The sequence below is a fragment of the Pseudoliparis swirei genome, chromosome 6 (genome assembly GCF_029220125.1).
Source record: "Pseudoliparis swirei isolate HS2019 ecotype Mariana Trench chromosome 6, NWPU_hadal_v1, whole genome shotgun sequence".
NCBI classification, from domain to species: domain Eukaryota; kingdom Metazoa; phylum Chordata; class Actinopteri; order Perciformes; family Liparidae; genus Pseudoliparis; species Pseudoliparis swirei.
The window spans coordinates 11,181,563-11,204,470 of NC_079393.1; the positions used below are offsets into that span (position 1 = coordinate 11,181,563).

Sequence of the window (22,908 nt, forward strand, 5' to 3'; positions counted from 1 at the left end):
CTATCAGATTAGTGTTTAATCCATGAATCAATTCAACAAATTCAGTTTGTTCAACTGTGGACAAAGGATTAATTCCCTTCATGATGTACAAAGTAATGAGAGAATCAAGAGTACCCTGTGTTACTGTATGTTCAAACAGTTGAGTCTCCCTATAGGGGGTGTTTGTCTTTTTTCCACTATAATCAGGCCTCTTGTGCCTTTTAAAATCATCAAGACTGTCAGGATGATGTCTCTTCAGGTGAGTTTTGGAATTTGATGCAGCTCAAAGCGTTCCAGATATTACCGCTTTCTTTTTGGTGCAGAGTTTACACGTCTAGACCTTCCCATCTGGTGTTCGAGAGACAATACTGAAGAACTTCCCATTCAAGACTGCAGACACCGGCTTGGTTCATTCTGTGGTTCCATCTGAGCTTCTTGAACATCATCCTGTGGAGACCACTAAGAATACTTTCATAATATGCCTTTTAAATAAAATAAATTGGATTTGAATGTTTTTTTGTTTTTCTTAACAAATTGATATATACTGTCATAGCCTGGCTAACTGTGAACTATATTATCTGGCCAGTAATTGAGATAACATTATGACATTCACTTGTAATGCAGTGCAAGATTAGATGGTCAGACGTCTCGTGATAAGGTTAGCTTTATTAACATCTTCCTATAGCTACGATGGTTACTGGGACCGCCCACTTACTGTCAAAAATATCATTAATATAATTAATAATATATGTAATAACATCTGTTATTAGTAATTGTACAGGGTTGTGCCCTTCATATTTTACAGCACCACAATTATCCAACAGTTAGACAACCTAACAATCTTCTTCTGGGGGACTCTGGGACTGAAATCTACGACAACACTAAAAAAGTTTGCTTGTAGCTAAATGTTAATCTATCTCAAATAGAAAACAGGAATTAAGAAGCACTTATTTATCTTTAAAAATGAATATTGCCAACCCACACTTTAGAAATTTGAAAAGTGTGTTTAGTTTCTGTATATATAAGCACAACAAAGGCCGACATGAAATCCGAGAAAAAGGAACATGCTTGACTATCAGCACACATTTCAAAACGCTGTGTCTAAGTGTTTGCCAAATGGCCTCAAGTATAAGCAAGTTGCTACAAATGCACTCAACAGACACGGAGGTTGAACCCGCAGCTTAAAATGCTATGCATCAGTAAGAAAAGTACAAACTTACTGTTTAAGTATAAGTATAAATAATAATCCTCCCCTCTCAATAAACAGGACATTACTAAAAAGTATGTGAGTTGAATTTAAAAGATTATTTCTATAACTATAGAATGTATCTTAATGTAAGATCAACAACGAAATAGAGCTGTGGAAACTGAGAGTGAGAGTTAGGATGCTTTACCACACAGATACTGTATGAGGATGAAATGTTGTCATAAGCAACGTCTTCATGGGTGTGGTCTCAATGGAGACAAAAACCACAATGGTTGACACCCAAAATGTCTCCTTTACCCCTCCTGAACTGCAAACACGCAATGAACTATATAACATGACATTGGTAGTGTGGCACCAGTCAGCTCAACTATCCCTGTCAGGACAGGGACGACTCAAAGATCATGGGAACAAGCAGGATGCTACTTGAATGGGTAACACCATGGCTCGTCCTCTACCTTGGACAACTAGCAGCCAGCACGGGTTTGTACAGGCAATGGCACACAAAGAGAGCCACATATATCGAATCCAACCTTTATTGTGTTTACTGGATAATACAAATATAAAAAGTCTGTAATATTATTGATAATGTGTCTTTCTTTTTTCAGTCACTGTTCAGATGGTTCCGAAAATGCCAGTCATTCAAGGTAGTTATTTTTTTCAAAGATGAAGGATAACAAACCTAAAAGTCATGTACAGTTTGAACTACAGTGTAATGCATGTTTGTTTGTTTTCCATAATCAAGAAGTGAGACCCGCTAACAACGACCAGATCTGCAGTACATGGGGAAACTATCACTTTAAGACTTTCGATGGAGATTTCTTCCAGCTTCCCTCGACCTGCAACTACATCCTTGCGTCCCAGTGTAGGGGAAGCTACGAAAGTTTCAATATCCAGTTTCAACGGCAGGAGACGAATGGGTCCATCACCATTAAAAAGGTCACTATGAAACTGGATGGGGTCGTTGTGGAATTAGCCAAGACATCCATCCTAATCAATGATGAGCCGTGAGTCTGGTTTTGCTTTTTATTTATGACGATTTATCACATAAGAACAGTGAGCAACAAGTAAATAAGAAACAAGAAAGAAAACAAATATGAAGTAATGGGATCAGTAAATGGAGGCAAAGTTGCCGAATATAAACTAAAATATAGCACATGGTACATCGAATAGTTCTGAGAGATCTGTCTGATTAGCTAAATGAGCACACCACCGTTGTTCTCCGAATTGTTTTTTGAGTTGTATGGAGTAGGTCAATTGTTATAAAAGATGTAGGTGTTTAATAAAGAGCCAGTATTATGTTTATTTTATTTTAATGTTCAGGTCTTTTTTCCATCATTGTTTCTTGCAATCTTTAGTGTCCTTTTTTCAGTACATGGATTATTATATTAATAACAGCCTTCTACCGTTTTACAAAATAATCACAGCTTTAAATAACTGTAAAAGTCCCTACAACCCAAATCTGGAACAAAGGGTTTTATGAAGGACATACCCTGTATATACCCTTTACAATTCCAGCCTTTCTATTAGTAAAGGCAGATTAGAACTAGGGTCTAGGATTGAAACCATTACATCATATGTATACAAACTGACTTCATACTCCACTGTTCCTACAAATATACACTTACAAAATGTCTCCTCCTTGTTCTGTCGTATTACTTGGGCAAGAGGAGTGAGTTAATGTGTTGATGATGTGACTTTTCACTACCAGCTGATGATCTGGTTCACGTGATGCTTAATGTCTTATCCTCCTTTCTCTACAGTGTCACTATACCATTCAGCCAAAGTGGCATTTTAATTGAAAGAGCCGTCTCCTACGTGAAAATCGAGGCAAAGCTGGGTTTGGTTGTGATGTGGAATGAAAAAGACTCCCTCTGGGTATGTGTATCAATATGTCGTCATACATTGCACATTTGTATAAATAATATCTGAATAATACTTTGTATTATTATTTTGGTAACTTCCACTTATTTAGTGGTAATACTGTTCGGGAGATTAGATAATAAACTATGGTGACATAAAGATGAATCCATGTTGAATAAAATTGAAGCCATTTTTAAATAAAGAGCATAATTAAATAACTTATTATTAACAAATTCTCACCTGGTTTTAAGGTTGAGCTGGATAGCAAATTCAAGAATCAGACCTGTGGCCTGTGTGGTGACTACAATGGAGTCCAGGTTTACGATGAGTTAATTCAAACAGGTGAATACTTAATAATAAAGCCAAAGAATCTGCTCTAAATCAGTCTTCACATTTGCTAAAACCTCTTTTTCCTTTAGAAACAGGGGAGTCTTTACCGCTTGAATATTACGGGGAGTCCTGGAAAGTCAATGGTCCTATTGAAGAGTGTGAAGGAATCTCCACTGCTGCCACACAGACCTGTGAAAATCAAGTATGTGAAAATGGATTTGCCTTTCACATATTTCTATACATAACAACAGCCCAAAAACATTTTAAATACATCATATACTTTGCCCCACAGAATGACCTCTGTGCAAACCTGCTGACAGGACCTGCATTCCTCAGCTGTCAAGAGCTGATTGATACTGACGCCTTCATCGAAGCCTGTGTGAAGGACCTGTGCCTCTGTCACAGTCGTACCTCATGCCTATGTGCCACCACATCAGAATACTCTCGTCAGTGCGCTCATGCAGGCGGGGTACCACAGCAATGGAAGACAGCACAACTGTGTGGTAAGAACATTTACACAATTGAGGTTAGACGTTTTTACTGCAGTTGTTTAAGAATCACTGTTTCTAAATGTAACTTTTTTTGTGTGTTGATTAGCAAAAACATGCCCTTTCAACATGGAGTATAACGAATGCGGTAGTCCCTGTACTGACACCTGCAGCAACCCCCAGAGAAGCCAAGAGTGTGAGGATCACTGCATAGATGGATGCTTTTGTCCAACGGGTAGGTTTCCTGATATTAAAACCAGCACAGATCATGTGTGTGGTCGAGCAGATAGCAGAGGGTTTATTTCCATTCACAGGTGATTTATTAATGCTCTCTAATTACTTCATTTGTGCTCTCGACTTACTGTGTAAAATGAGTAATTCATGCTGTTGAATTACCGTCAAGTTGTTGGAACAACAAAAGCTGGAGTTATAGATCGAGCGGCAGGTTAGGACCTATGTTTTAGTATTTAGTTGCCTTCAAATAGTGAATCAATCACGTCATGTTAATATAGTGAGATTATCACATTCATTACATGTGTCCTTGTCCTCTCAACACTCATCTTTTTACAGTTGAGATGCTACATTGTAATTAACTTTGGCTGCAGTCGGTTTGGTGCACTTCTACAACTGAGTAGTCTAATGTATTACAAATTAAAAGAGAGAGCTGTCAGGCCATGGACAACGAAATGTAAACGACGTGCTCATAGATTTAATGCAGTTTTGTTTTGATCTTGAATACAAAATGGCAAAAATCTGTGTCTATGTTGTTAATTCATATGCACACATTATTAATGGGGTTTGTATTGTGTAGAACAGTTCACTTTACAGACTAGACTAATGGTGTCATTATGTTTCTGCCAAGGCACCGTCTTTGATGACATTACTCAGAGGGGATGTGTTGCTGCTGACACATGCTCCTGCTTACACAACGGCAAGCCATACAAATCAGGGGAAACATACTCAAGGACATGTCAACATTGGTAATTACTCACTATTTTCAATATGATGTTCATGACATGTGCATTTAAGTTGATCTGTTTAGTCGGACTGACTGAACTCTGTTGACAGCACCTGTACCCAGGCCCAGTGGTGCTGTGAGAGTCTAGACTGTCCTGGCATCTGCTCCGTGCTGGGTGGCAGCCACATTTCCACCTATGATGACAAAACCTATTCTTTCCATGGAGACTGCTCTTATGCACTCTCCACGGTGAGGCATTTAAACTTAAATGAATTCATCCTTTATTCCACATACGTTACATTGCTTTTTAATAATCAAACTGTTTGTAATCAAGTGCATTTTTATGTTCTGGACTTTAGGAAACTAATGGGACTTTCAGCGTCCTTGGTAACCTGGCCAAATGTAAAGATTTAGAGAAGTCGACTTGCCTGTCTGCAGTCACCCTAGTACTGCCTAAAGACAAGGTACAATTACAGTATATCATGGTTCTTTCATAATAAAGTTAACTTTATAGAATGTTCTCCATTTCACATCTGCTGGAAAGGTTCACCCCGAGGTTTTTAACATATTGTAATTTGTTTCCCACTGCAGAGGATTGTGGTTGAAGCTAATGGAAAGGTTTTGTTTAACAAACTAAACACCCAGCTCCCTCTTATCACGGGTGAGTGGTTGGTTCTTTTTAGAGCTCATTCTCCGATGATATCACAACATGTATGTTACGGATGCGTGGTGCGGAGGACCCAAACGCAACCGGAGTTTCTTGAAAAAAAGGCTTTATTCTCAAGACAGGAACACGGCCAAACACCACACGGAACAAAAAGGGACGATCCGACAACAGACAATAGAAGGACACAGATTAAATACACAGGGGAATGAGACACAGGTGGGGGCACAGGTGGAAACAATCAGGGCGTGGCTGGAAACAATCAGGAAAGAAACAGACAAGCACAGGGAGGGAAGAGCAGGGAAACAGGAAACGAGACAGGGACTTCAACATAAAACAGGAAACAACTCAAATCCTAACAATGTAATTGAGTTTGCTCAAATTAATCTCTTTATTCAATGTAAAAATGTTTTCCCTTGCAGATGACGTCATAGTCTTCAGCCCATCGACATTCTTCATTGTAATCCAAACCAATGTTGGGCTTCTCCTCGAGATTCAGCTTTCACCCATTATGCAGGTCTACATCAAAGCCAGTGTTTCCCATAAGGGAAAACTCAGGGGTATGTTTTATTTCTGTTGATTATTGTGTAAAATATCTGCATTTTGCAAAGATTATTGTACACAAATTAAGTAGCATTACCTTTATCCAGGTCTTTGTGGAGATTTTAATGATGTGGAAGCTGATGACTTCAAGGCCTCAAATGGACTGACTGAGCGGACTGCTGGGACATTTGTCAACACATGGAAGACCAAATCAATCTGCTCCGATGTGACCAACATAATGGGGGACCCCTGTATTTTGAGCATAACCAAGGGTAGGTCACAGTCATCACACTCCATATATTTATATCATTCATCTTGATATTTTACCGATTAACCAAATTCTTTACAACATTTTACCAAATTTACCAATGTTTATTTGTCTTTGTAGAGAAATATGCCAAACACTGGTGCGCCTTGCTGTCAGACCCAGAAGAGATTTTTGCAAAGTGCCATTCCGTAATAAATCCAGAAGACTATGAAGTTGTAAGCAGTGATTTATGTTTGCATGCGGTTTAATGTGTGTGTGTGCTTATTTAACAATTTAACATTGCATCTATCAATTGAGCTTGTTTCTGCTTCTCTCTGCAGTCTTGTGTTTATGACACCTGCGTCTGTGAAAACAGTGAGGAGTGCATGTGTGCTGCTGTATCCTCTTATGTCCATGCATGTGCTGCTGAAGGTGTCTTATTGAATGGATGGAGGAACACTGTATGCCGTAAGTTAAACCTAAGCTATCAAATGTGAAATAAATGAAGTCTATATTTATTGATGGTATTTAAACACAAAGTGAACCTGTTTCCTTTCAAAAGATAAATACATGACTGACTGCCCTTCGACTTTTGTGTACGGCTACCAAATGACAAGCTGTGGACGCACCTGCCGCTCTCTTAGTGAGTCAGATGCCACATGTGAGGTTGAATTTACTCAGCTTGACGGCTGCGGCTGTGCTGAAGGAACTTACCTCAACGAGAATGGACAGTGTGTGTCAGCCTCAGACTGCTCCTGTCATGTGGGAGACCAGCAGGTACGCCACGGCCATGCCGTCCAAGTCCATGCACAAAGTTGGTGAGTTTTTCAATATTTCTTGTCAAATTAAAGCAGAATAATATATTTTAATGATTATTTGGGGGTTATTTTAGACTTGTATTAGTCAGCTGATGAAAGTGATAAGAGAGAGAGATGAGAAGAGAGAGCGAAGGGGTATGACATGCACCAGAGGTCTCAAATACATTTGGTTTTACTGAAAGTGACGATTTACCAACAAACGGTATATATGCAGTAAAGTACTGCCCTGGCTAGACTTTTTGGAAATCTACTGTGAACAACTTTGTTCTCTCTTTGTTTTAATCAGCAAAGTAAGTTCTTTATTGCACTTTACTTATTTGTTTGCCTATTTACACGCTACACAGTACAATTGTTTGTAAGCCTGAATATGTTTCAATTGCTGATGCAATGTATTTTACTGTTTAGAAGTCTTAATTGCACCTCATACATTGTTTCTCATTTAATTTGGCTAAAGCACCATTTGCACTTTTTTTCATTTGTATTTTCATGTTAAAAGTGTGGCACATTGGCTTAATATGTGCTAAAATAGTCCCCGACTCCCTGCAAACTTTCAAGTAAACCTGTCAAGTAAATCTGTGTAGACAATGAGAATTGCAGATCCAAAGGCATAACCACTTGGGAACCACTTGTCCACTGACCACTGTTTTTGCTTTGCAAGAAATTAAGCAGAAACTAGTAAGAGTTAACCTGGCGTGTCTTTCTATGTATTTCAGCTTATGCCATTATGGAAAACTAGAATGTACAGGAACCCAAATAACTGGATGTAGGTACAAAGCACTCAGGTCCTCGTAGTAATCCCTCTATAACAAAGCACAGTATGACCAACACCAAGCATACAGTGTTGTCCTTTGTAACACACTATCTTTGTCATCAGCGTGCATCGAACCAATGATTTTCTTCAACTGCTCAAACGCAATGCCAGGTGACAAGGGGTCAGAGTGCCAAAGAAGCTGCCAGATACTGGACACAGAATGTGTAAGATTGATATTCTGATTTCTGGTTCATAAATGTTCTTTAATATTCTACACATGTGTATTAAAGTAGCATGTTCAATTATTTGCTGTCATTCTGTATAGGTCAGTACACAGTGCATGTCAGACTGCGTATGTCCTGCTGACCTGCTGTCTGATGGTAAAGGAGGCTGTATTAAGAAGGAGAACTGTCCCTGCACATATAATGGAGATTCCTATAACCCTGGACAGACTGTTACTGTGGACTGCAATACCTGGTAAACCTTTTATTCTTTCCATGCTAAGGCCGAGCTGTGTAAGATCACTGTTTTGTGTTTTTGTGGATAACTGACTTGAAATCCCCTAATCTATTTAAATCATAGCACCTGCAAAAGCAGAACATGGGAATGTACAGATCACGGTTGTGATAGAACCTGTACCGTATATGGAGAAGGGCATTACATAACTTTTGATGAAAAGAAATTCTCCTTTAATGGGGACTGTGGCTACGTCTTCACTCAGGTATTGCAGACTTCTTTACATATACTTTGTAATTTTTAAAAAGTCTGCTTTGCAATACTGACATCAACATCTTGCAGGATTACTGTGAGGACAATTGGAACGGCACTTTTCGGGTCCTGGCTGAGAGCATCCCATGTGGAACAACTGAAAGCATCTGCTCCACTGCTATCAAACTCTACCTAGGGGTATATAGCACTAATATATGCAGTCAGAATATTATTTTTGAAGCTGAAAATAATATTGCAGTGCTACAAATAAGCATGTTTTGTTTCTTTCAGAACAATGAAATAGTTCTTTCAGAGGAACATGTCAGAGTTATCAAACAAAGCAAAGGTGTGGACATACCCTTTAAAGTCCACACTATGGGCATTTACCTTGTCATTGAGGCAAAGAATGGTCTTGTTCTCATTTGGGATAAGAAGACAACCGTCATGATCAAACTCAAGCCCACATTCAAGGTGGGTGAGGGGATATACAGGCGTCAGGTAAATATTAATAAGGTTGCCATTTTACAAATTATTTCAATCTTTTTTCATCCAGGGAAAAATATGTGGTCTTTGTGGTAATTATGATGGGAATATCAAGAACGATTTTACCACGAGAAGCAAAGAAGTTGTTGTTGAAGCCCTTGACTTTGGAAACAGCTGGAAAGTGTCACCTAGCTGCCCGAATGCTGACACACACAAAAATCCTTGCTGGCTGTACTCACACAGGCAAGCATGGGCATTAAAACACTGCAGCATTATCAATAGTATAGTATTTGCTGGTTGCCATTCAAAGGTAAGAAATCTACCAAATAAATTCAATTCCATTTTTTTGTATAATTAGAGATCAGAACATAATCCCGACTCCCATACTCACATTTACAATGGTTTCTTTCAAAAAGGTGGATCCACAAAACTATTATGATTCTTGTGTGAGAGACACTTGTTCCTGCAACACGGGGGGGGATTGTGATTGTTTCTGCTCGGCTGTATCAGCCTACGCAGCAGCCTGTAATGAGGCCGGATCCTGCGTGAAATGGAGGACTCCTAAAATTTGCCGTGAGTATTTTATTTGTGTTTCACTCAGAAGATAAACCAGAAAAAAGCAATGTGATTGCAATTACCATAAGGCATTAATCATTTATAATATATATTTTACAAATAAAGCTGAATTAAAATTTGATTATGAAGATGTTATAAATAATCAGGCAATCTTATATTTTATCTTTTAAATATTCCTGTCTTTTGTTTCATTAGCCCTGTTCTGTGATTTTTACAACCCTGATGGAGAGTGCGAATGGCACTATGAGCCTTGTGGGAAACCGTGCATGAGGACATGCAGGAATCCCTCGGGAGCATGCTACAATCACATTCCAGCACTAGAAGGTAGAAATTACATGAAAGTTGTAATATATGTATTTTTAGGGTTTTTAGTGAAAGAGTTAACCACGATCTGTGTTTTCTAGTAAAGTCCACTGGTTAAACACAATTGTGCTTCTTATTTTCCTTTCACCACAAAGAGATTCTCACTTGATTTAGGCAAGACTTCCTGTCCGTACTTATTGAGTGCTAGTTCGGCAATTTACAATAACATTTAACTTTTCAAGGTTGCTATGCAAATTGCCCGCCTGAACGATCTTATTTGGAAGAAGATACGATGCAGTGTGTGTCGCAGGAACATTGTGGCTGCTATGATGATGATGGGAAGCACTACAAAGAAGGGGCGCTCATGCTGCCAAAGGAAAACTGTCACAAGTGGTAGGTCACTTTCCATCTTATTATACTTATATCATACAATATATTAGATATATACTATATTTATATATAATACATTAAGGTAATGGTGATAATAATAACAATTAAGACATTACCATTAGACATCAGGGCACCACTAAATACTGCAGCGTAGGGCAGATCACAGTTGATGGGATGGGAACCCTTAAGAAAGATTCCCTTGGAGGAAACGTGTTGTTTGATTTTGTTGTATTCATATATGCTCCAGCTCCTTAAGACTATCACAAGTGATAAGGGGGTATAGCTACTGGATAGATAGATGGATCATTTTTGTTTCTGAATATGTTTAAGATCCTACTGTCTACTTTCCATGCTTAATACAGCATTATTTTATTCATGTAATAAAGTTTTATAAGACAACCATGCTTAAACGACTTTTGATTTCTCACAAGGTAACAGAACATTAATTTCCACCACACTTTCTTTCTTGATTGATCAACAAAAAGGCCCACTGTCTAATTCTCGTCTATCTTTTAGTTATTGTTCTTCAACAAAGATGGAGTGCATCTATGATATCAAAGGTGAGTACGGTTATGACAAGTTATGTGATGTGATCATAACACAGATTCATTATAACACAATAGAATACAAATACAAATATTCTTATAATTCTCAAATAATTATTTTTTTGCAGCTTGTACCTGTTCATACCAAGGACATGTGTACAAGTATGGAGATACAGTCTACGACACCCATGATGGAGATGGAACCTGTATCAGAGCTGTTTGTGGAGAAAAAGGAAATATTACAAGAATCATAGAGACTTGCTCTATAACTGCACCCACACAGACACCAACAACAACAATCTTTAATTTTAAAACAAGTGGTAAGATTTAAAAAGACGGTAGAAATGCCTAAAGGTGAAATATTTCCAAAATACTCAATTTCAGTGACATTTTGTATTTTTTTTGACATTCACAGAGAGACCGACTCCCACTCCAAGTGTTACAACTGAGGCTGTGACACAGATTCAGACTTTCTCAACAACAATCACAGGAAGGCTCACCACAACCACAGAAGAGGAACCAACTACTGCTGCCACAACTACTCAAGAACCTAGCACGTCAGTAGAAACTGAAAAGTCGACAACAACAACAACAACTACAATCATAGACAAACCCACCACAACCCCAGTAGAGGAACACACTACTGCTGCGACAACCACAGAAAAACGTACAACATCGGCTGACTGCTCTGTTTGTACGTGGTCAGACTGGACAGACACTACTTACCCTGGTGTTGAAAACGGTTTTGGAGATGATGAGCCCATCGAAGGAATTTCCGATCTGGATCTGAGTGTTTGCAGTAAACCTCTGGAGATAGAATGTAGAGGAAAAGAGTATGAGAACATTCCTTTGAAAGATCTAGATCAAAAAGTAATATGCAACTCAAGCTATGGACTAATCTGTCATGGCATAGACCAGGGTTTACCTCCTATTTGTCTTAACTATGTAATTCGAATTAAATGTTGCATTAACACGTGTGAACCTTCAACCACAACTGCATCCTCAACAACAACAAAAGGACCGTCCACTACAACCTCAGCAAAAACCACAGAAAGACTCACAACAAGAACAACCACAGTAAAGGAACACACTACTACTGCTACAACAACTGAAGAACCGAGCACACCAGAAGAAACTACAGAAAAGGCGACCACAACAACCACCACAACCACAACAAACAAACCCACAATTACAAATGAATCCGCAACAACAACCACCACAACAACTACAATCATAGACAAACCCACCACAGTAGAGGAACCAACTACTGCTGCCACAACTACTGAAGAACCAAGCACACCAGTAGAAACTACAGAAAAGGCGACCACAACAACCACCACAACCACTACAAACAAACCCACAATTACAAATGAATCCGCAACAACAACCACCACAACAACTACAATCATAGACAAACCCACCACAGCCACAGTAGAGGAACCAACTACTGCTGCCACAACTACTCAAGAACCTAGCACGTCAGTAGAAACTGAAAAGTCGACAACAACAACAACAACTACAATCATAGACAAACCCACCACAACCCCAGTAGAGGAACACACTACTGCTGCGACAACCACAGAAAAACGTACAACATCGGCTGACTGCTCTGTTTGTACGTGGTCAGACTGGACAGACACTACTTACCCTGGTGTTGAAAACGGTTTTGGAGATGATGAACCCATCGAAGGAATTTCCGATCTGGATCTGAGTGTTTGCAGTAAACCTCTGGAGATAGAATGTAGAGGAAAAGAGTATGAGAACATTCCTTTGAAAGATCTAGATCAAAAAGTAATATGCAACTCAAGCTATGGACTAATCTGTCATGGCATAGACCAGGGTTTACCTCCTATTTGTCTTAACTATGTAATTCGAATTAAATGTTGCATTAACACGTGTGAACCTTCAACCACAACTGCATCCTCAACAACAACAAAAGGACCATCCACTACAACCTCAGCAAAAACCACAGAAAGACTCACAACAAGAACAACCACAGTAAAGGAACACACTACTACTGCTACAACAACTGAAGAACCGAGCACGCCAGAAGAAACTACAGAAAAGGCGACCACAACAACCACCACAACCACAACAAACAAACCCACAAGTACAAATGAATCCGCAACAACAACCACCACAACAACTACAATCATAGACAAACCCACCACAGTAGAGGAACACACTACTGCTGCCACCACAACTACAGAAGAACCAAGCACGCCAGTAGAAACTACAGAAAAGGCGACCACAACAACCACCACAACCACTACAAACACACCTACAATTACAAGTGAATCCACAACAACAACAACTACAATCAAAGATAAATCAACCACAGTAGAGGAACACACTACTGCTGCCACCACTACTGAAAAACCAAGCACGCCAGTAGAAACCACAGAAAAGGCGACCACAACAACCACCACAACCACTACAAACACACCCACAATTACAAATAAATCGACAATAACAACAACAGCCAGAACAACTACAATCATAGGCAAACCCACCACAACCCCATTAGAGGAACACACTACTACTGCCACCACAACTACAGAAGAACCAAGCACACAAGTGGAAACCACAGAAAAGGCGACTACAACAACAACCACAACCACTACAAACACACCTACAATTACAAATGAATCCACAACAACAGCAACTACAATCAAAGATAAATCAACCACAGTAGAGGAACACACTACTGCTACCACAACTACTAAAGAACCTAGCACGCCAGTAGAAACTACAGTAAAGGCGACCACAACAACCACAACAATCACTACAAGCAAACCCACAATTACGAATAAATCGACAACAACAGCCATAACAACAATCACAGACAAACCCACCACAGCCACCGAAGAGGAACCCACTACTGCTGCTACAGCAACTGAAGAAACTAGCACCTCAGTGGAAACCACAGAAAAGGCGACCACAACAACCACCGGAATTCCCATTACTACTGCTGTTGCAACAACTATTAACTCCATCACAACAAACGCAGTCGTTTTTACAGATGATGTTACAACAACGGTATCACTCACAGGAGCCATTGTTACAATTACAACTGCAACATCATCAGTAACGAACACCACTGCCTCCACAGTAACGCCCATTACTGAAGCTCCAACTGCAAAACAGTCCTCAACAACAGGCGGAACAACTTTATGTTTCTGCAAATACATGGATATATTTTTTAGTCCTGGTAAGTACTTGGTTATTGCTTCAGTTATAGTTCATTTTATTATTATCAATATTTTAGTCATGGTTACATGTGTCCTCACAATGCAGGTTGGCACGTTTGATTACAACAGGCAACCTAAACTCTAAGGTTGTCATGCTCTACGGTCAAATCCTGTTGGCACTGCGATATATAACCATAATCCACAGTCTGAGTTGGCCTTCATTCCTTTTGGATGCAAAACCAATTTTCTTTATTCTGTTCACGGAATCATTTGTTCATCTTAGTCTATGCATTAGTGGCTCCTTCCGATTGGTTATGGCGCCTGCACAGTGGAGGGATGAGCTCCCACTGGAACGAGAAAGTTCAGTCACGACTACGTTCGTATTGACTTTTCTCGCAAATATGTAGCAATTGGAACAATTTATGCTCATGTTAAGTACATTTAGTTCTAATCATGGATCCAGACATAGACTTTATAGTTCAGTGTTTATTCAGAAAACTTTAATGTGATCAGACTAGTATTCACCTGTGTTGCATTGTAAAGGCAGCTGTAATCCTGGCACTGTTACTTGTTCATTAGTCATTTTTTATTTAACTGCCTTTATTTTATTCTCATATAGGTAGCTTCATGTACAATAAGACTGATGGAGAAGGCTGGTGTTTTACTGCATATTGCAATTTGACATGCCATGTTGAGAAGCTTGCTAGAGCATGTCAACCTTCGACTCCACCAACTCCTACCACCACCAGAGCAAGCCATGGCACTACAAAACTAATTGTCTCGACAACTGCCAGTACAATTTCTTCATCCACTGTGAGGCGTTCCAAAAACTGTTCATATCTGCAACCACCTCGAGAGGTATTTGAATTTAGTGAAACAAGGAACAAATCATCTTAATTGGCTTTGTTTACAAAGTCTGTATTCTGAGAAAACCTGAAACAAGGTATTTGATTCCTTTGGATTAAAGGAAGGCACTTTTAATGCATATTCTGCATATTCTCCTTAATATTTTAAGCTGTCAATGAAACTATCAACATTAAAGTTGAACAGTCGATAAATTCAACATGCAATTACTGATAAATTTGAAATGCCTCCAATACATCTATATTATTGATGAGTGCTTCTTTGTTGATTTTTCCACCTTATAAGTCTTCCCTGGAAAAATGTTAAAGTAGAGAAGAAGTACCTTCTATCATTAGATATCTTCCCAGAGTAGTTGCAGAATATTGGAACAAAGGTCAATGGTTGTTTAATATAAAAACCGAGGCTAATCTCTTTGGGATCTTATCCCAAACTACATTAACATACAACATAAGAACACTTTCAAGTACACAATAAGAGCAACTCACATTATACGAAACCAGACAGACTAATAGCACCAGATATTGAAACATAAGCAAAACAAATAGCTCCATAAATAAAATGATTTCCATATAAGTAAAACAACTTTTTTGTGTACCTCATATGTCACTACAGATTACATCTACAAATAGATCCAATGTAACAATTCTAAAAAGAATGTCAACCCATTAGTGGGATTGATAATAACACTTATGCATATAATGTGTCTCATAAGCATAATCAATATAATAACTTTCTTGTTTCATGGATGACATGAATTCTATATGTAAATGATGTGCATGTGTGCACCTTGGGGGCTCTAACAGTGTTTATTTAATAGATTACTAAACGTATTACTTTGACATTTACAGGATGGTGAGTCCTGGAGTTCAAACAACTGCATCACAGAAACATGTGATAATGGAAGAGTAATAACAGAGCATGTACCATGTGAACCAACGGCCATGCCTGTATGTGAGAATATGCATCCACCAGTCAGGGTTTATGATAAGCAAGGCTGCTGTTTCCACTATGACTGCAGATGTAAGTTGAATTGAAAAACCTTTTAAAATGTCACATTCAAGCAACATCTTTAAATACCACAATATAAATATTTGTATTGATGTTAAATATTATGTAATCTCAATCTAATATTTGCAGGTGTTTGTGCTGGCTGGGGGGATCCTCACTATTTGACATTTGATGGCCAGTATTACAGCTTCCAGAAAAACTGCACATATGTCCTTGTCAAAGAGATTATTCCTCAACACAATTTTACAATTCTTATCAACAACGAAAACTGTAATCCCTCTGGAACTGTGACCTGTCCTAAATCCTTGATTGTGTACTACAAAAACTATGAAATTATTCTTACACAGGAGAGAAACCCAAGGCCTGTAAATAAGGTAAATTTGACCTCAATAATTGTAAACTTATTTAAATTACTTTACATGAATATATTTCAATGATATGCAGTGCTAATGATGATGAAACATGTTTAGGTGATCATCAACGGCAAGCAGGTATTACCAACCTACTCTAATGATGACTTTATCATAACAAGTACAGCAATTGAGCTGCTGTTGAGAATCCCGGAAATTGAAGCCATTGTGATGTTCAAAGGGCTCTTATACAGCGTTGACTTGCCCTTATCCCTTTTCCACAACAACACAGAGGGACAGTGTGGTAAGCTGATAATCAATTGGCTGTTTGAATAACACAAAAAGTGTGACTGTGTGTTATATTCTTAAATGAAAAATGATGTAACGGTGCTAGACTTAATATGAAAATGACCATGGATGTACCACATGTTGTTATCCATGAGTTGTAATAATTGTCATGTTACTATTTACTTTCACAAGGTACCTGTGACAATAACAGGAAAAATGACTGCAGATTACCAAATGGACAGATTAATCCTTCATGCTCTCAGATGGGACAGTGGCAAGTATCGGATAAGAATAAACCATATTGTGACAACCAATCTCCTACACCATCACCAAAACCAACAACTACAGTCACACCCTGCAAACCGGATATCTGTGAAATTCTGATCAGCAAGTAAGAATTTACAGAAAACATATGAAAACAATGTGTCAATTATTTTCTTGGTATCACTCTGAATAACTTCCTTCTGATTTGTACATTAAGGGTGTTTGAGGAATGCCACAAAGTAATCTCACCAAAACCATTTTACGAGAGCTGTAAATTTGATGTTTGCCACATGGAAGATTCCACCATTGGTTGTTCCGATTTGGCGGCGTATGCCGCAATGTGTGCTCAAGAATCCGTCTGTCTACCCTGGAGGAATGCTACAAACAGGCAGTGTGGTAGGAGAGGTTCAGTTTATTAGAAAGTTAACTTTGTCATTTTCAGATGTCCATACAACTTTTTTCTTGTTTAAATCTCTTTTCTCTTGTTGTAGACTATACATGTCCACAACATATGGTCTACAAACCTTGCGAACCAACTGTTGTTCTAACGTGCAATGGAAGGTACAGTAATCACTCAGTTCTCGTATCAACATCATAAATCCAATAATGTCAGCAGCTTGTACATTTACAAAACTAAGAGTCTGCAACCATGCTATCGGGTCCGAGGGCTGTAATTAGACTGAACCTCACAGCATGCATAACATGCACACAATGACAATGGAAACATGCTGATATTAAGCGGTATTGTTTACAAATATCACTATCTTAATTGTGTGTGTCAGGCTGCTAGGAATGTAATTTGTCTCGCAGGTACTTGGTGATCAATCAAAACCTATAAAAAATTGTATTATATTATGGGGTTCATAAAAAATGGATAGATTACCATGTCATTACGGACTGGTCCTAAGGGGATCTTGGATGTATGCACCAAAAGACAATGCAATCCACCCAATGGTTTTTAAAGTTTTCACTTAAAACAACAAATGTCAACTTTGTGGTGGCTCTCGGGAAAGTCAGGGGATCACCAAAGTCATTAGGAAGTATCATCTGGGGATTGTCTGTCCATGATCGTCTGTACAAAATGTCTTATCAACAAATATTCCAGTCTGGACCAAAGTGGTGGACCAACCCTCAATCCATACAGCCATGTACAAAATAATAATATGTGTGCTTGCACTGCTTCATACTTATCATGTATTCATAATTTATTAATTTATACTTTTCTTTATGAAATAATTATGTTTGTTTTTCAACATTAATGGTCTTCATATTTAGATACAATGAGAAGCAGGCAAAACGATGCCAGGGAAGAAATGGCAAAATAAACAAAGCTTGTAATGGCATCACGGAGGGATGTTTCTGCCCAGAGAGGACGACCCTGTTCAGCTCAAATTCTGAGCTCTGTGTCTCCTCCTGTAAGACAATTGTACTATTTTAAAGAAAAATCATATTCTTTGTGAATTAATTTATGTTCAGGTGAACTAATTGTTTTGTCTCGTCAAAGGTTGCACTGGACCTGATGGCCAACCTAAACAGGTAAACGCTACAATACTTAACTGATAATCATTCATATGTGTATTTGTTGCTGACACGTTACAAACTCTTTCAAACAGCTTGGTGAGACTTGGCAGAATGACTGTAAGATGTGTACTTGTGATGAGGACACACTGAGCGTTCAGTGTGAGCTTCTCACATGTCCCACTCAAGAGCCAATAACCTGCACCGAGGAAGGTGAGGTGTTGGTGGAGCGCAAAGTGGACTGCTGTATGAGACTGACCTGTGGTGAGTGATTAAAAGTGACACACCTTCATCTGCCAACAATGTTTAATTAAAGGATCTTGAGATGATTTAATTGGAACCACACTAATTATACACATACTGTAAATATAATTGTTCTCATTATAAGAAGTACTACTCAGTTTGTGAAAACAGTTGTGTGGTGCTGTTGAACTGTTGAACTAATATGATTGTCTAGGAAGGCACTTTGAGTATTCTGCATGATACTGATACAGTATATTCAGTTTACACAGTATTTACAGTAATCACACCTGTAAAACATTCTGTAGAGAATCCAGAACCTCTTAAATCCAGCTTCCAGGCTCTCTCGCCAACTCCCTGAACTCATATTTTGAGACAAAACTACTTTGACAGATTCTTCTTCTTCTTGTTCTTTTGAGTCAGTGAATCAATCAGTAAACAATGCTGCTTGTTTAATTACGTAACCTGTTTTTATTTTAACCAACAGAATGTGATACGAACCGCTGTTCGTTAGTAAAATATAAGTGCAAACTGGGATTTGAGTTGGAGATCCACATGTCAAATGACACGTGCTGCCCGTCTTACCGCTGTCGTAAGCTTTCCATATACATTTCAGTTCCATTTGCTTATTGTGTTATTATGTGAGAGTCTTCCAACTAAACTATGCATAAGCCGTAATCATATTTGTCATTTGAATCTAGTACCCAAAGGCGTCTGTGTCTTCAATGATACTGAGTACAAGGTAAGGAATACTATCTATGTATCTTAAATGTGCACAAATAAGTATTTACTTGTTTATTCAAGTGTTACTAAACTCTGCAATCTTTAAATAAGAATACTATAAATGAAGTATCATCTTAAGCATAGTATGTAAGTTAAACATACATCCCAATTCTTCTGTATTTATTCACACTGTTGTTAGACAATAGATATTTACAGTCATTTCCTGACATTTAAATGAACTATAGCTCAGACTTTGTGTTTCCTTGTTTACAGCCAGGTATGGAATTCTCCAAAAACCCGTGTGAATCATGCCACTGTACTAAAACTCAGGATCCCAGCAGCAAGTTGAACGCCATTGAGTGTCATGTGAAGCAATGTATACGATTGTGTGCAGAGGTACGTTTCTATGTAACTATTAACAGCATTGACGTTTCTAATCAGATAGGAAGTAGGTAAAGTGTACCATTTATTTTAAACATTAAAGCACACGCATTTGTGTTGATCTGTATGCCATTTGCAGATGCGTATACATTGCTTTGTATGTGGACATGAAGATAGATTTGAAGATGTCAGTGTTTTGTTTACTTAAGATAGTAGTGTTTGAAAAGTTTAACAAAAACACAAAACTTGATGAAACTATAAGATTTTCTTTGTATTACCTTTCCAGGTTATACCTAGTCGTGCAAATGTGTTGGTTTAATTTGCACAGGGTTGAGACCTCAGTCTCTGAAACACCATTTTGATATGTGCACTTTTTCCTCATAGGGCTATGTGTATGAACACCAACCTGGACAGTGTTGTGGATTGTGTAAACAAACCAGCTGTGTGGTGGAGGTCCCAGGCTTCTCTTCTCCCATCATTATTAAAGTAAGTATGGGAACATCTTTAGAAGTCTGTAACTTTAAATCTTGATACCAGTTAATGTTTACGTTCACTGATGTATCTCTTCTACACTTCTTACAGCCTTCTCAGTCTTGGTCTCCGCCAAATGATAAGTGCACCACGTATGATTGCCAAAAGGTGAAGGACGAGTTCAAAACCACTAAAAGTCTAACAACATGTCCTGCATTTGATCCAGCAAACTGCGTTCCTGTGAGTATAATCCAGTCATGAAACACTGGATTATTGAGAAGTTCTTCTTTCTGACTGCTATAATCTTTGTTAATAATTTATCCAACGGTGCACTTTATATTTACATTTTAGAAATTGCTTTATATATTGCACCAGTAATACTGTATACATGACTCATAAGAGACTTGATATCAGTCTGTGTTGTCTCTCTGCATATTTTACAATCCATATTGTCTATATTACAGGGAACTGAACAAAGTGACATCAACGGTTGTTGCAAAACTTGTAAGTATGAAACAATCAAATAAAAAATGTAAATAACACATTATCACTGTCATCCTGTGTTACTCTGTTCATGCATCGACAGTGGTAACAATAAATTGTAGGGATGTATCTAAAGACTATTTTCATTATAAATGAATGTGTTGATATTTTCTGGAAATGTTCATAATGGATTTTTTTTTCTTTCATTTGAGTTTAAAAAAAAAATCTAATTATGAATCAATTTGCAACAATGTTGCAGATCTGGTTGACAAGTTGTTTATATCACTAATTGAGCTCTATTCTAATCAATAATGGGGAAGCATCTGTGGTCAATCAAAACCCCAAAATTAAGTTTTTGGCATAAAAACAGAGCCCAACATGTTTATTATGCCACTGAAATGACGTTAGTTATTCCAGCCAGATGAAAAAGATGTCCCGGTGTCATTCACAGGTACTCAAAGAACCAGCTGTCAAATCAACAGGAACACCATCTATCTGCAGACAAAGAACTGCAAGTCAGTGGTGCCAGTGGAAATCACAGCCTGTGCAGGAGCTTGTGGAGCGTCCTCATCAACGTGAGATTTGTAACAAAATATCTGAAAGATTGACAGGACAGACTTAATCAATCGTGCTAAAAAATATCTGCCAGGTTTCTATGTGTAGTTTCAAGATAGATGGTTGTTCACATTGAACAGCAGGTGACTGACTCTGATCCTGGGTGAAACTGTCTCTATTCACAGGTACTCTGTGGAAGACGAGCGATTGATGCATTCATGCTCATGCTGTCATGAAATGGCAACCAGTAGGAAGGAGGTGGAGATGGTCTGCGTTGATGGCAATAAGATAAAGCACTCCTACATTTCAGTTGACAAGTGTGGTTGCCAATTCGCTGAATGTATGGATGATTAAACTAATCTAAAAATGTTGCAAGACAATTTCCTATACCCCTGGAAATCATCCCTTCACACTATTCACGTTCTCGTTTATTGTCAGGGAGGCAGGTCCGCATAGTGCGCTGTGATGACAGCATGCTTGTGTCCTGGTCTCTCTTTTAGCTGTTTGAAGAGGATTTTCCTTTTATTCAAACTTAACAATGCTGTGTTTTTAATCTTGTGTTTCTCTTTATTTTGCAAAAAATTATGAGAGAGATAAAAGACACAATAATGGCTTCAGATATTAAAGTACATTTAAGCATTTTTTTATTTTGGGGAAAAGGGATTACATTTGTTGTGAAATGTGAAAGATTTAAAACATGGATTTGAATTTTAAATTATAACCCATCAAATATATACATAAAGGTTGAAAATAATACCAGGCTATATTTGTCTTTCATCTTCTGTGTCAAACATCTGGATGTCTTCATTTTCATTAAAGTTTCGCTTTTGTGTGTTCATGTTTGTTTGTTATTTTGATATTTTTTATGAGGTATTATTTGTAGAGAGAATAATCTATTTACGTTAATAGATATTACATTGATTTAGCCTATGACAGTACACCATTATTTATGGTTGTATATGTATTACGTTTCTATTATTTCTATGTTGTCAGTGACAGTCTACTTTCACTAATGAATCAACTAAAAAAACAACGTTTTTTTGCAAGTGATACTTCTAAAAACAATTTTAAAAGTGTAACTTTTCCACAATATACAATAAGCAAAACATTGTATTTACTAGTGTACTGTATTATCTAGTCTTAGCCGTGGGTGCACAATCAAAAAATATTGCTAAAACATTGTTTTGTCTTGGTTAAATTAACAAGGTTGCTATCATCCCTAAAGCGGCCATTGGGCTCAAACTAATTTAGAAAACAGGACTTTCTTCAAGAATATACACCTAAATATAGTAGTATTCTAGTATATCGGGAACTCGGAAGGTATATGATGTTCAGGTTGTTGTAACTTCAATATGAGATTTCAGTGATGACAAGGGAGAATTTGTGTGACTAAATAATCTCAACTCAAGTTCCATCTTCTGAAGGCTGTTTTTGAGAGGTATTGATAACAAATGTTGGTCATTTTGGAGGCTGCAGTTTGTGTTGTATCGAGAAGTGTTTCTAATACTTGTAGTCGACGAAATACAGATCGACAATATTCCAAACTAGAGCCTTTAAAATAATCTGATACAAAGTATTTTCCTGGTCCTGGGTGCATTTCAGTAAATCAATACCAAACAGGAAATTATAAATGAATGCTTTCCTCTCGATATCACCAATGACGTTTTTAGGCATTTATTATTTACTATGGTTATTTAATCATTAATAAATTCATTAATAATT

General features: G+C 38.0%; 1 protein-coding gene across 1 annotated transcript; it reads left to right on the plus strand.

The window, feature by feature from the left end:
• Window positions 1-1,597: 1,597 nt before the first annotated feature.
• On the plus strand, window positions 1,598-22,022 carry LOC130195603 (mucin-2). Its single transcript, XM_056417229.1, has 48 exons — window positions 1,598-1,666; window positions 1,792-1,830; window positions 1,929-2,190; window positions 2,947-3,061; window positions 3,298-3,388; window positions 3,466-3,578; window positions 3,669-3,879; window positions 3,974-4,099; window positions 4,727-4,844; window positions 4,933-5,071; window positions 5,182-5,286; window positions 5,414-5,483; window positions 5,909-6,046; window positions 6,137-6,301; window positions 6,418-6,512; window positions 6,618-6,744; window positions 6,839-7,094; window positions 7,808-7,857; window positions 7,969-8,069; window positions 8,171-8,322; window positions 8,428-8,566; window positions 8,644-8,751; window positions 8,845-9,024; window positions 9,107-9,346; window positions 9,453-9,609; window positions 9,808-9,936; window positions 10,158-10,308; window positions 10,822-10,865; window positions 10,979-11,170; window positions 11,266-14,061; window positions 14,661-14,899; window positions 15,754-15,925; window positions 16,043-16,287; window positions 16,384-16,567; window positions 16,744-16,942; window positions 17,033-17,211; window positions 17,307-17,376; window positions 18,091-18,230; window positions 18,320-18,351; window positions 18,429-18,597; window positions 19,061-19,165; window positions 19,275-19,315; window positions 19,570-19,692; window positions 20,062-20,163; window positions 20,260-20,388; window positions 20,613-20,652; window positions 21,083-21,206; window positions 21,372-22,022. The coding sequence occupies exons 1-48, from the start codon at window positions 1,603-1,605 to the stop codon at window positions 21,538-21,540; spliced, it is 9,135 nt and encodes a 3,044-aa protein (XP_056273204.1). The 5' UTR covers window positions 1,598-1,602; the 3' UTR covers window positions 21,541-22,022.
• Window positions 22,023-22,908: the final 886 nt, after the last annotated feature.